At 47.9% G+C, this 12,380-nt stretch overlaps 1 protein-coding gene across 1 annotated transcript in view; it reads left to right on the forward strand.

Annotated features, from left to right (window-relative positions):
• The window catches only part of LOC311520853 (antigen WC1.1-like), a gene marked incomplete at its 5' end in the record, with an annotated part of 82,468 nt that overhangs the window by 57,201 nt on the left and 12,887 nt on the right, over positions 1–12,380 (forward strand). Inside the window, 7 exons of the mRNA XM_084628714.1 lie at positions 2,126–2,431; positions 6,480–6,797; positions 6,877–7,191; positions 9,765–10,079; positions 10,653–10,715; positions 10,790–11,104; positions 11,559–11,696. Of these exons, the coding sequence (XP_084484840.1) occupies positions 2,126–2,431; positions 6,480–6,797; positions 6,877–7,191; positions 9,765–10,079; positions 10,653–10,715; positions 10,790–11,104; positions 11,559–11,696 (1,770 nt within the window). The remainder of the gene's footprint in view (positions 1–2,125; positions 2,432–6,479; positions 6,798–6,876; positions 7,192–9,764; positions 10,080–10,652; positions 10,716–10,789; positions 11,105–11,558; positions 11,697–12,380) is intronic.

Here is a 12,380-nt window from a genome sequence, read left to right on the forward strand (position 1 = left end):
TTCCTGTGTACGTGTGGGCCAGCCTGTGGGTAATGAACAATGAGGTCTCACAGGACATCCATCTTAAATCCATCTTAAATCTGGTACTTTTCCATTTAGAAGGAGGGGTAGGAACAAAAGATTCCTACCTCGTGCCAAAGCTATAAAAAGAGGTGGAGCAGGACAGACGGGACTGTCAGTCATGAGAAAACCCCTGTTTTCCACCTCAGATGTCTGGTGGAACTAATAAGGACTGTACCAGGGGTCAGGATTGGGCCCAGACTAGAAAGGAGTCTAGTCTGGGAAAGAAGCTTATTGGAACATCTCTGAGGGTGAGATTTTACCTGTAATCAGTTTCTGAATGTATTAGGCTTAGACTTGCATGTTTTTTATTTATTTTGCTGGATGACTTACTTTGTTCTGTCTGTTATTACTTGAAACCACTTAAATCCTACTTCTTATTCTTAATAAAATCATTTTTGTTTATTAATAAACCCAGAGTAAGTGATTAATATCTGGGGGAGCAAGCAGCTGTGCATATCTCTCTGTCAGTGTTGTAGAGAGTGGACAATTTATGAGTTTACCCTGTATAGGCTTTATACAGAGTAAAACGGATTTATTTGGGATTTGGATCCCACTGGGAACTGAGTGTCTGGATGCTGGAGATAGGTGACCTGCTGAGCAGTTTTTGGTTGAAGACTGCAGCTTTCGGGGTGTGGACCAGATCTGGGTCTGTGTTGCAGCAGGCTAGTATGTCTGGCTCAACAAGGCAGGGTTTTGGAGTCCCAAGCTGGCAGGGAAAACGGGCTCAGAATTAATTTCAGAACATGAGGTGACAGTCCCAAGGGGGTGTCTGTGACCGAACCCATCACACAGGTCATTGGTGACTTTTAAGAATAAGTTAGACAAACATCTATCAGGGATGGACTAGGTATACTTAAATCTCTCTTGGTGTGGGGGGATAGACTAGATGACTTCGTGAGGTTCCTTCCAGTCCTACATTTCTATTTATTCCAAGATTTCATAAGCTATTCAGGCCTGCTGATTTTTTTAAAAAGTTTATCCCTACTAGATACTGTTTAACATCCTCCTTAGTTACCAACAGACTGCAGAGTGGTTCACCCTCTTCACATAGTACGAATACACTTCCTGCTTCTATCCCAAACCAGAAATGTTTATTGAACACTTCTGCCTTATTTGCATCATTATAAACTATTTTACCATCTCCATTTGTAATGGGCTACACCTTTGTTAGGATTTGTTTGTTTGTTTGTCTTTACTCCTAATATACTGAAAAAATGGTCATTATTGTTCCTAGCCCTGCCAACTTTGGAGTTTTCCCTGATAGCTTTAGCTTCCCTTATCAATTTTCTACATTTCAGAACTTCCAGTATATATCGATTGCTATTAAATTCCCCTCTTTCCATTTGTTGTACATTGGTTTTTTTTTTAAATGTCTAATTGCTGCCTGCACTGTCCCACTGCACCAGGATGGGCTTTTGGCCAAAGTTCTAAGGCAGTGGAACACCTAACTCCCGAAGGCTCCTTTGTAATTTTCATCCTTCTTTGGCTTTCTAGGACACATTGAGCTCCAGCTGGTTGGAGGGGACAGTGCCTGCTCAGGACGTGTGGAAGTAAGACATGGAGACACTTGGGCTACAATCTGTGATGCACACTTTGATCTCAAAGCTGCCAGTGTTATCTGTAATGGACTAGAGTGTGGAACAGCTCTATCTATCCCAGGAGGAGCTCATTTCCGAGAAGGACATGGACCAATCTGGACTGAGGAATTCCAGTGTGTAGGGAATGAGTCACACTTCGTGTACTGTCCCAGGATATCACACGGGAGACAGACGTGCTCACATGCAAATGATGCAAGTGTCATATGCTCACGTAAGAATTTGGCACAATGTCTCTAAAATCCCAGTGGTGTGTATTCTAGAATAGGGTGCAGCAAAAAAAATGATCTCACTCTGTAGGGAGCTGGGATAACAAAGCTGCTATCAGCTTCCAGTAAAACCTAAACAACTCAATATAATGGGAATGGGTTCAATCCCCCCAACTTTCCTTTTCTTTATTATTTAATATAAAATATCTTAAATGCTCCCTCTCTAAACCCCTTCTCCCTTCTCCCCTGGGCACACAGGGTTCCGGCTGGTGAACGGCAGCACAGCGTGCTCAGGGAGGGTGGAGATCCAGGTTCTTGGTGCCTGGGGAACCCTCTGTGACTCACGCTGGGATTTACCAGACGCCAACGTTCTCTGTCGTCAGCTCGACTGCGGATTCGCTGAATCAGTCCCAGGAGGAGGGTATTTTGGGAAGGGAACTGGCTCTGTCTGGACAGACACATTTCACTGCAAAGGGACTGAAACCCATTTGGGCCATTGCTCTGTTACTGCCCTGGGGGCCTCTCAGTGCTCACACGACAATGATGCCAGTGTGATTTGCTCAGGTAAGTGCAACAGAGATGCTGGATTAAGGACACCTGCCCCTCAGTGTGTGATGCTGCCCCACAGTACTTACAACGATTAAAGCAAAAATTCCCAACTCGCTACTTATTTGGGAAAAAGAAAAGGAATACTTGTGGCACCTTAGAGACTAACCAATTTATTTGAGCATAAGCTTTCGTGAGCTACAGCTCACTTCATCGGATGCATACTGTGGAAAGTGTAGAAGATCTTTTTATACACACAAAGAATGAAAAAAATACCTTTGTGTGTATAAAAAGATAATCTACACTTTCCACAGTATGCATCCGATAAAGTGAGCTGTAGCTCACGAAAGCTTATGCTCAAATAAATTGGTTAGTCTCTAAGGTGCCACAAGTACTCCTTTTCTTTTTGCGAATACAGACTAACACGGCTGTTACTCTGAAACCTACTTATTTGGGGTGATTGAGCAGCAACCTGAGACCCTCAGGGCCTGATTCTCCAGAGTACTCACCATTTCTGCAGCGCTTTATGTGTTCAAAGTACTCTCCAGACACTAATAAACCCTCACCAAACTCCAGGGAAGTAGGTGGGTAAGTATTATTATTAGCTCCTCTGACAGGTTGGATCACGGAAACCCTTGGGGGCTGCCACCTGATGTGTCAAGACTACTTCTGCCCCTGCTTCCCCTGCCAGCTTAGGACTCCAGCACCCTGTCTTGCTGAGCCAGACATTCCAGTCTGCTCCAGCACAGATCCAGGGTCTGAAGCACATGCCCCAAAGCTGCAGACTTAACTGAAAGCAATTAAGAAGTGTTCCTGTCTTTAACACTCAGATGCCCAACTCCCAATGGGGTCCAAACCCCAAATAAATCCATTTTACCTTGTATAACGCTTATACAGGGTAAACTCATAACTTGTCCGCCCTCTATAACACTCGGAGAAAGATATGCACAGCTGTTTACCCCCCCTCCCTGGTATGAATACATACTCTGGGTTAATTAATAAGTAAAATGTGATTTTATTAAATACAGAAAGCAGGATTTAAGTGGTTCCAAATAGTATCAGACAGAACAAAGTGAATTATCAAGTAAAATACAATAAAACATGCAAATCTAAGCCTAATACAGTAATAAAACTGAATACAGATAAAATCTCACCCTCAGAGATGTTTCAATAAGTTTCTTTCACAGACTGGATGCCTACCTAGTCTGGGCACAATCCTTTCCCTGGACAGCTCTTTGTTCCAGCTCAGGTGGTAGCTAGGGGATTTCTCATGATGGCTGCCCACTTTGTTCTGTTCCACTCACTTATATATCTTTTGCATAAGGTGGGAATCCTTTGTCCCTCTCTGGGTTCTCACCCCTCCTTTTCAATGGAAAAGCACCAGGTTAAAGAGGGATTCGAGTTCAGGTGACATGATCACATGTCACTGTAAGACTTCATTACCCACTTGCTAGTATACAGGAAGACTGAGAAGTAAAACAGAGCAATCCACAGTCAATTGTCCTGGTTAATGGGAGACATTAAGATTCCAAACCACCATGAATGACCCACACTGTGCATAACTACAATAGGACCTCAGAGTTATATTTCATATTTCTAGTTTCAGATACACGAGTGATACATATATACAAATAGGATGACCACACTCAGTAGATTATAAACTTTGCAATTATACCTTACAAAAGACCTTTTGCAGGAAGCATATTTCAGTTACATTATATTCACACTCATCAGCATACTTTCATAAAATCCTACAGAGTGCAATGTCACAGCTCCATTTTACAGACGGTGAAACGGAGAAAGAAAAGCAAAGTGACTTGCCCAAGGCCACCCAGAACTCTCAACAGACGTCTACTCTCCTCTTTACAACTGATACCTTTGTACCTTGGGGGCAAAAAACCTCGCAGTTCTCCTGCTTCTCACAGAGGCTGCTACTGGCATTCCTTACTGAATTCCCTGCAGCTCTGCCCGGACTCTCCTAACTAGATACCCAGCACATACCCTGGTTCTTGGAGGGAACTCCTCAGCACATGAAGATGCTGATTTCTCCCTAGAATTGCTGGAAGGAGAATCCCTTCTAAGGAAAAGCACCTGGTCCCTTCCATATGAGCTCCATCTGCTGTGATCCCATCCGGCCTTCCTGAGGGGCTGTGGTACCCAGTTATATCCATGAGCCTCCTCGGAAAGCCCCAGATCTAGTTTCTACCCTCACACTACACTAGTGGCATATCTAGGACAGGAAACTTGGGTGGGCCCCAGCTTTCGGGGGTGGGCAGTGACGGGAAGAGCAGAGGTTGGGGTGCAGGAGGAATCCGGTGCCCAAGGAAGGGGGCAGGAGGGAGGGGGGCTCTCCTCCCTCCACCCCTTCCAGCCGGCCCTTACCACTCAGCAGGCACCCAAAGCGGAGGCTGCCCGGGGCACACAGGCTGCGGGGCGTGCCTAGGGTAACCAGATAGGAAATGTGAAAAATTGGACAAGTGGTGGGAGGTAATAGGCGCCTATATAAGAAAAAGGCCCAAATATCAGGACTGTCCCTAGAAAATTGGGACATCTGGTCACCTAGGCGTGCCTTTTGGGCAAAGTGGGGTCCCACTAGGACTCAAGCTCTGCTTACCCTTCCCGACCCTGGTTCAGTGTCCGTCAGCCCAGCCACGTCCCTTTCCTGCCGGTGCCGGGAGCTGCTGCCCCGGTCTCCGGCCCCAGCACTAGCCCCACCCAGACCTGCCCTCACGAGGCACACCCCCCATGGGGCTAGTGCTGGGGTCAGAGACCAGGGAAGCAGCGCATGGCGCGGGCAGGAGAAAGATGCAGCCAGGCTGTTGGACACCGAGCTGGGGGTGGGAATCCCAGCCTGTGGATTCAGGGGGCTCTGGCCCTGATTTGGGTGGGCCTGGATGATCACTGGGTGGGCCACAGCCCACGCATGGCTACACCCCTGCACTGCACTAGCTGCATGCAGGCAGTCTCCTGGTCCAGTCTTAGGGTGAACTCCTGGCTCCGCTGAAGTCAATGGAGGTTTTACCATTGCCTTCAGTGGGGCCAGGATTTCACTCTTACCCTTGAAATGTTATTTGGTTACCAAGATCCTTGAGCTGTTTGGACCCAGTGCGCACACACTTTACCCGTCAGGTCGCCATACTGGTACATACTGTACCCGACACAGCCAGTGGGTGTGCCGTGCACTGACTCTGCTGTTGTCTTTTAACATGGTCAGTCTCTCCTGGCTGCACCTGGGTCTGAACTCGGGGAGTAATTCCTAGTTTACCACCTTGCTGTAGGACTCTCTGATTCTGAGACACATACAAATACTGAGATTCACATCCCAAGGGAGTCACAATATTCACCAACAAAGCACGTCCCCTTCCCTACCCCACACACAACCTGCTTCTTGTGCTATGAATCGATCAGCTGGAATCTCACGTTAGACTCAGAGATGACACCATAGTTCAGGGGACAGCTCCAGTCAGAACCACCAGTGCCGGGAACTATCTAACACTAGGAGCTCCTGCACTGGATCCACGTGAACCAAGAAAGTTGCCACCTGCTGAGTAAGGATCAGGGGGAACTAAGGGAATTTACTAACAATAACCTGTTCCTGACCACCATGAACCCTGCTCTTCCATTGGCCAAACTTCCTCAAGGCAAACTTGCCTAAATCATTCACGACCCACCTGCTAAGTGCTTGTGCAGACACCGTTCACTGCCTTCCAGGCATTTAAGCCTGGATAAAGTGACTACAAACCTCAGCAGCCATTCCACCACCACACACAGAGACTATTTTCCCAATCAGTAATCTGCAGGAATTCCCTCACTCACTCATTTAGAAAGTCCGTTGGCAAGCCCTTGTGTCAAGCTCAGAGTTTTAAAATCATTGCAGCACCTTCCACTTTTCGATTCACAGGAATAAGTGTCTTCTGACAGAGGTTGTTCCCTTCAATACTGTGACACACTCTGATCAGTGGCTTATACCTTCTTATTGAGAAATAGTCCACAATTTCATGTGCAGTATTTCTAGTGTATAAGAGAGAGTGTTATTCAGTGTATTTCCCATCTCTCCTGAGCCCAGGTCACTCTGAATCACTCAGACTGCTGAACGGAGAGAGCCGGTGTGATGGGAGAGTTGAGATTTCCCTCCGTGGTGTGTGGGGCAGAGTGCTGGATGACCAGTGGGACATGGACGATGCCAGCGTGGTGTGCAGGGAGCTCCAGTGCGGAGTTGCTGAGAAAGCTTTTATCCCCCCGAAGTCTGAGAATGGAACGGGCCCCGTGGGGCTGAGAAGGGTCCAGTGTGCAGGAAATGAGACTCATCTGACTCTCTGTGACATCTCCACGTCTGAGACAGCCCAGGCAGGAATTGCTGAGGATGTTGGTGTCCTTTGCTCAGGTGATTCATTTCCAAATCTCACAAACATTTTCTGTTCAGTAGGAAAATACATATTAACAACTGCGATCTATCCCTGCAGGGAGCTGGCGGATCAGACTGGTGAATGGGACAGGTCGCTGTGCCGGGAGAGTGGAGATTTATTACAATGGCAGCTGGGGGACAGTCTGTGATGATTCCTGGGATCTGTCAGACTCCGATGTCGTTTGCAAACAACTGGGATGTGGACGTGCCATCAATGCAACTGTCTCTGCTCATTATGGGCAAGGATCTGGGCAGATCTGGCTGGACGATGTGAACTGCTCTGGGAACGAATCCAATCTCTGGGCATGTCCTTCCGGGGGCTGGGGCCAGCACAACTGCAGACACAAAGAGGACGCAGGAGTTCTCTGCTCAGGTCTGTTCTGGGAATGCTCACGTGAGCCTGGTTACCAGGGGATTAAATGGAGGGGGCAGATGTTTAAGGAGATTGCTGAGACAGACACTGTCACTGACTGTCTCTGCCTCCCTTTCCCTTCTGTAACTGCCTACCAGGATCACCATTAGAAAGTCCTCAGCTCCCACCCAGAGGTGTTGGAGATATTGCAAGATTTCCCTTAGAATGCTAGAAGGCTGCATCTCAGGTATTTCAAGGAGATTGTATCATGGAAAGCAGTGACTGAAAAGGATGTAGGGTCCTAGTGGAGAAATAACTGAACATGAGCTCCCAGTGCCGTGTGTGGCAAAACGGGCTAATGTGAACCTTGGATCTATAAACAGGGGAGTAGTGAGTAGGAGTGTGGACTAAATTTTACTGTTGTACATGATGCTGGTGAGACAGATACTGGAATACTGTGTCCAGTTCTTATGTCCACAAAAATTGGAGCAGAGAAGAGCCACAAAAGTGATCTGATGAATAAAAGCCTTACGATGAGAGATTTCAGATGCTGAATCTGTTTAGCTTATCAAAACGATCAAGAGGTAACTTGATTACAGGGCATAAGTCCCTTCACAAGGAGAACATACCACTTCCTAAAGGGCTCTTTAATCTAATGCAGAAAGGCAGAACAAGAGTCGATGGCTAGAAGCTGAAACCAGACAAATTCAGATCAGAAATAAGGCCCAGGTTTTTAACAGGGAGGATGATTAACCATCGGAACTAACTACCAGGGAAATGGTGCATTCTACATCTCTTGAAGTCTTCCTGTCTAGACTGGATGCCTTTCTGGAAGCTATGCTTACGTCAAACTCAAGTTATTAGGCTCTATGCAGCTGTTTTACAGAAGGTCAGACTATTTGATCTCATGATCCCTGTCACACTGTCTGGAGCGGCTCACGGCACTGAGTGCCCACCTCAGGGCAGATGGTGAGAAACAAGGCAATACCCCAAACTGCTGATGTGTTCTATAAGTAGATTTCACCAAGCCTGTAACAGATGTGAACTCCTGAACCAATGTTCCCTCTAATTTTTACATCCATGTGCGGAATGAATTTTGTTCTGTGCACCAGTCTAGAGGTGATGTGTGGTGGAGTTGGAGCTGAGGGGTTCAGAGTGTGGGAGGTAACTCAGGGCTGGGGCAGAGGGTGGCTGTGCACAGGGTGAGGGCTCTGACTGGGGGTGTGAGCTCTGGGGTGGGGCCAGGGATGAGGGGTTTGTGGTTCTGGCTGCCCTGGGGCTGCAGCGGGAAGAGAGGACTCCCCCAAGGCCTCTCTTGCTGCAGCAGCCTGGGGCCAGGGGAGAGGCACGTCTCCCCACTGCGGCAGCTCCAGGGCTGAGGAAGAGGTGCTTCTCCACTCTAGGCCCCTGTGGCTGCATTCCTATGCAGCCTTTGATAGCCTTCTGTGCGTCCACATGGCCACGCAGCTTAGAGGGAACTTAGTCCTGGATCACTGTATCTATCTTGCCATGGAGTCACAGACTGTCCCCTTAGACTCTCCAGTCTATTGTCACCCAAACAAACTGGACTTAGTGATAAGTGGTCACTTACACCAAAAATCACATCACATTCAGGTTTCTTCCAATCCCAGGAGACCAGCCACTTACTCAGATCACTTGGTACCCTGAATCTTACACCAAAGACAATGCCTGTAGCCAATCCTGTAATAAACTATATACAGGTTTATTCATTAGGAAAAAGAAATAAAATGGCTGTTTACACGGTTAAAGCAAGCAATCGTCTACACACAAATGAGTTACCATTTATATCCTCGGAGTGACAGAGTTGTAGTGATCTGTCAAGTCCAAATGTCCTTCAGCGCTGATCCAAGGGTAACCCTTTGGGGTCTCGGGCTTCAGTTTGGATTCTTTAGCCCTGTCAAATTCAAACAGCCAAAAAGATGAAAAATCTTCCCATCTATTATTTTTATTTCCCTCTTCCAGCCTTCAAATCAATGGGATAAGACCTTCTGCATGTACTACATGCAGGGGATGGGCGGCGGGGATCATTCCCGTGCCTGAGTTCACAAGTTCAGAGCAAACATTTTCAGTTATAAAACAAAACTTACATATGTTCTTGTTGCATGGACCACAGACATTACAAGTGAGATTAATGCCAGCAGCAACTAACCAGCATTTCATAAAGTCTAAACACTCAATACATTCTTTCAAGACTAATACCTGTTTTCAGCAAAACTAACACACATGTGACCCTTCCTGGTCTCCAGCTACGAGATTGTAAGTTTTCAGCCAAGGCCTGCAGCCTGGGCAAGAGCTGGCATCTGGCCTGCCAATGTCACAATCCTTCCCAGCCTTTATCTATTACAATCTGTATGTAGCCGCTGGTAAATGGTGGCTTTCCAGAGATGCCCACTGTATTTCGAAGGGGCCTGTGGTGTCTAAAAGAGTCTCTTACTCTTGGAGTGGTTCTCTAGCCGTTGCTCCTGCAGAATGATGCACAGGATCGTTAGCAATCGCTGGGATTTCACTCTTCACACCCCAGTTCATTTCAGAATCAAATGATTTAAATTCCCTTTTTTTGCATTTTCTTCTAGAGTTCACAGATCTGAGGCTGGTGAGCGACAGTGACTGTGCAGGGCGGCTGGAGGTTTTCTACAATGGGATGTGGGGCAGTGTTTGCTCCAATCAGATGTCTGGAGTCACCCCAGCAATTGTCTGCAAACAGCTGAACTGTGGGGACGGAGGGCAGATTGCAAGAGACTTTGAATATGGACCAGGTTCTGGTCCCAGGTGGCTGGACCACGTTGCATGCAGTGAGCAGCACAGCTCCCTCTGGCAGTGCCCGTCAGAGCCCTGGGATCCAAAGTCATGTGATAACCGAGCAGAAGAGACCCATATTTCTTGTACTGGTAATTCTGAAACTACCTGCATGCGGGCGTGCAAACCCACATGTAAATGATGAGTTTAATTAATTGAAAGGTTAGGATAGAACTTTTGTTGTTGTTCACATCTCAGTGTAGGCAGATTTAAATTCTCAACACAAGATACAAACATATTTTCATGATGTTTTATAGGAACAATCATTTTTCTGATTAACAACAAACATGGAAGTTAATCAATTAATCTTAAAAGAGACCGGTGTTAGACACTGCGATAAGGTAGTCTGAGAGCCAAGAAAAGCCTCTCCCTAGAGACCATCATGAGGCAGCTCTGTGGTTATTAATCCTTTTGGGATGAACACTCAGAGGTGGGCCCAGGCTGTGCAATTTGGGTCAGAACTGGAATCCCCCACAAGTCTGGGTGCATGTCGGCCTGTGTGTCTGAGTAACAGCTGAATAGCAAATTAATTAAGTATTAAATGACCCAGAGTTCACATTTCAGTTCCCACAGTGCTGAAATTAGGGGTTTAAAATACAGATAAATTCTACTCCCACATCACAGACACAACCCGGTGCATTCACCTCAGCTTTTTCTCTCCATAGGAAAAAAACCAAAACCAACTCAGACCCTGTTTGCCGAATGCCCGAACTCTCCCAGCTGCACAGGTATCTTGCTTCTCACTGTCTCCCTCTTGGTCCCTAAGTTGTCCCAGTAACATGTGAGGTTTCTGCATTTCTAGACCAGGAGAAATTACGCATCGTGGGAGGAGAGGACAGGTGCTCGGGGAGAGTGGAGGTTTGGTACCGTGGCTTCTGGGGAACAGTTTGTGATGACTTCTGGGACATGGCGGATGCTAACGTTGTGTGTAAACAACTGGGCTGTGGATCTGCTCTATCTGCCCTGAGCGAGGCTGCATTCGGCGAGGGGACTGGTCCCATCTGGGTGGAGACGTTGAATTGCAGAGGGACAGAGTCATCTCTCTGGGACTGTCCTGCCAAGCCCTGGGGTGAGAGCAACTGTGGTCATAAGGAAGATGCTGCCGTGAATTGCTCAGGTGAGTGACAGGAGATGTTTCTGCTACATGCTGTAATATTCAGGGAAAAGGATGGTTTAGCCCACCCATCCTCTTTGGTCCCAGACCAGGCCCTCCCATCTCCTGTGTGCTGGAGCATCCTGGATGTTGAGGGGTGGAACCTTTGTGGGGTCAGACTGGCTCAGGCACCAGCCCACATAGCCCCTGTATCCATCACAGGCCCCACTGTGCTGGTTTGTTATGAGAGTCCTCATTGCTGCACAGAGCACAAGGGACTTGGGCCCTAAATCACTAACAAACAGGCCCTGTGCTGCTGTGAGGGAGTCTGTGGAGGTGACAGCTGGAGACAACCAGGGACTCTCAGAGGTGAGGATCCCCCAGGAACAAACAAGTCACCTCCCCCTTGCTACAGGTTCATAGGCTCCCCCGACTCTCACAGGCTAATCTCTCATGTCGCATGTTCATTTCCATCCAGCTCCCCCGCGCCGCCCTCCGACCGACAGTGGGACAGTCACCGTGCCCGTGGTCATCTGCATTATCCTGGGGGCCCTGCTCTGCCTGGTCTTAATCATCCTGGGGGCGCAGGTGCGAAGTGCCAGGGCACAGCTCAGAGGTGGGTCCTGATTGATGTCACTGTGTGAAATGTTTCTGCAATACCAGGGGGGCTGCAGGGTGTCAGGGTGAGGGGCGATACCAGGCTGGGTGGGGTGGCCAAGGGTGCCTGTTAACGCCTCTCTCTTTTACTATTTCATTAACTGTCTGGCAGTGGAACAGCCCAGCCATGAAATCTGGAGATGATACTGGCTAGGGACCTTTACAGTTTCAGAGAAACGGCATCTGTATCCCCACCCACCCTCACCCTCCGGTGATCCACTCCAGGAGTGTCTACTCAGGCCTCCTGCTGTCACGTGTCTCTGGGTGGGAACCCCCTGTCCCATCTCCTTGCGGCGAGGGGTTTTTAAGACTGCACAGCCCCCTGCCTTCCACTGTGATACCCCCAGCAAACCAGTCTGCCTACAGGCCAGCCCCCATGCTGTGCTTTCTCCCCAAGGGCTATGAGCAGGGCATTGCCAGCAGTTACAAGTTACCACCCAGCTCTCTCTCAGCGGATTACACCTTATTCGTAGGATAAAAGTGTCACAGAGAAAACATTAAAAACAATAAAAATTCCTCCACACTTGCTGAACATACCAAAATTCACCCATCTTCCTCATGGGCAGCCTGGTAGACCAACATCCCTCCAACGATTCAGTGTTGGGATCCCCATGGACAGAAGGTCCTGCCCATTGCAGAATCA

This window comes from Lepidochelys olivacea (assembly GCF_965140295.1).
Source record: "Lepidochelys olivacea isolate rLepOli2 genome assembly, chromosome: 1".
Classification (NCBI taxonomy): domain Eukaryota; kingdom Metazoa; phylum Chordata; order Testudines; family Cheloniidae; genus Lepidochelys; species Lepidochelys olivacea.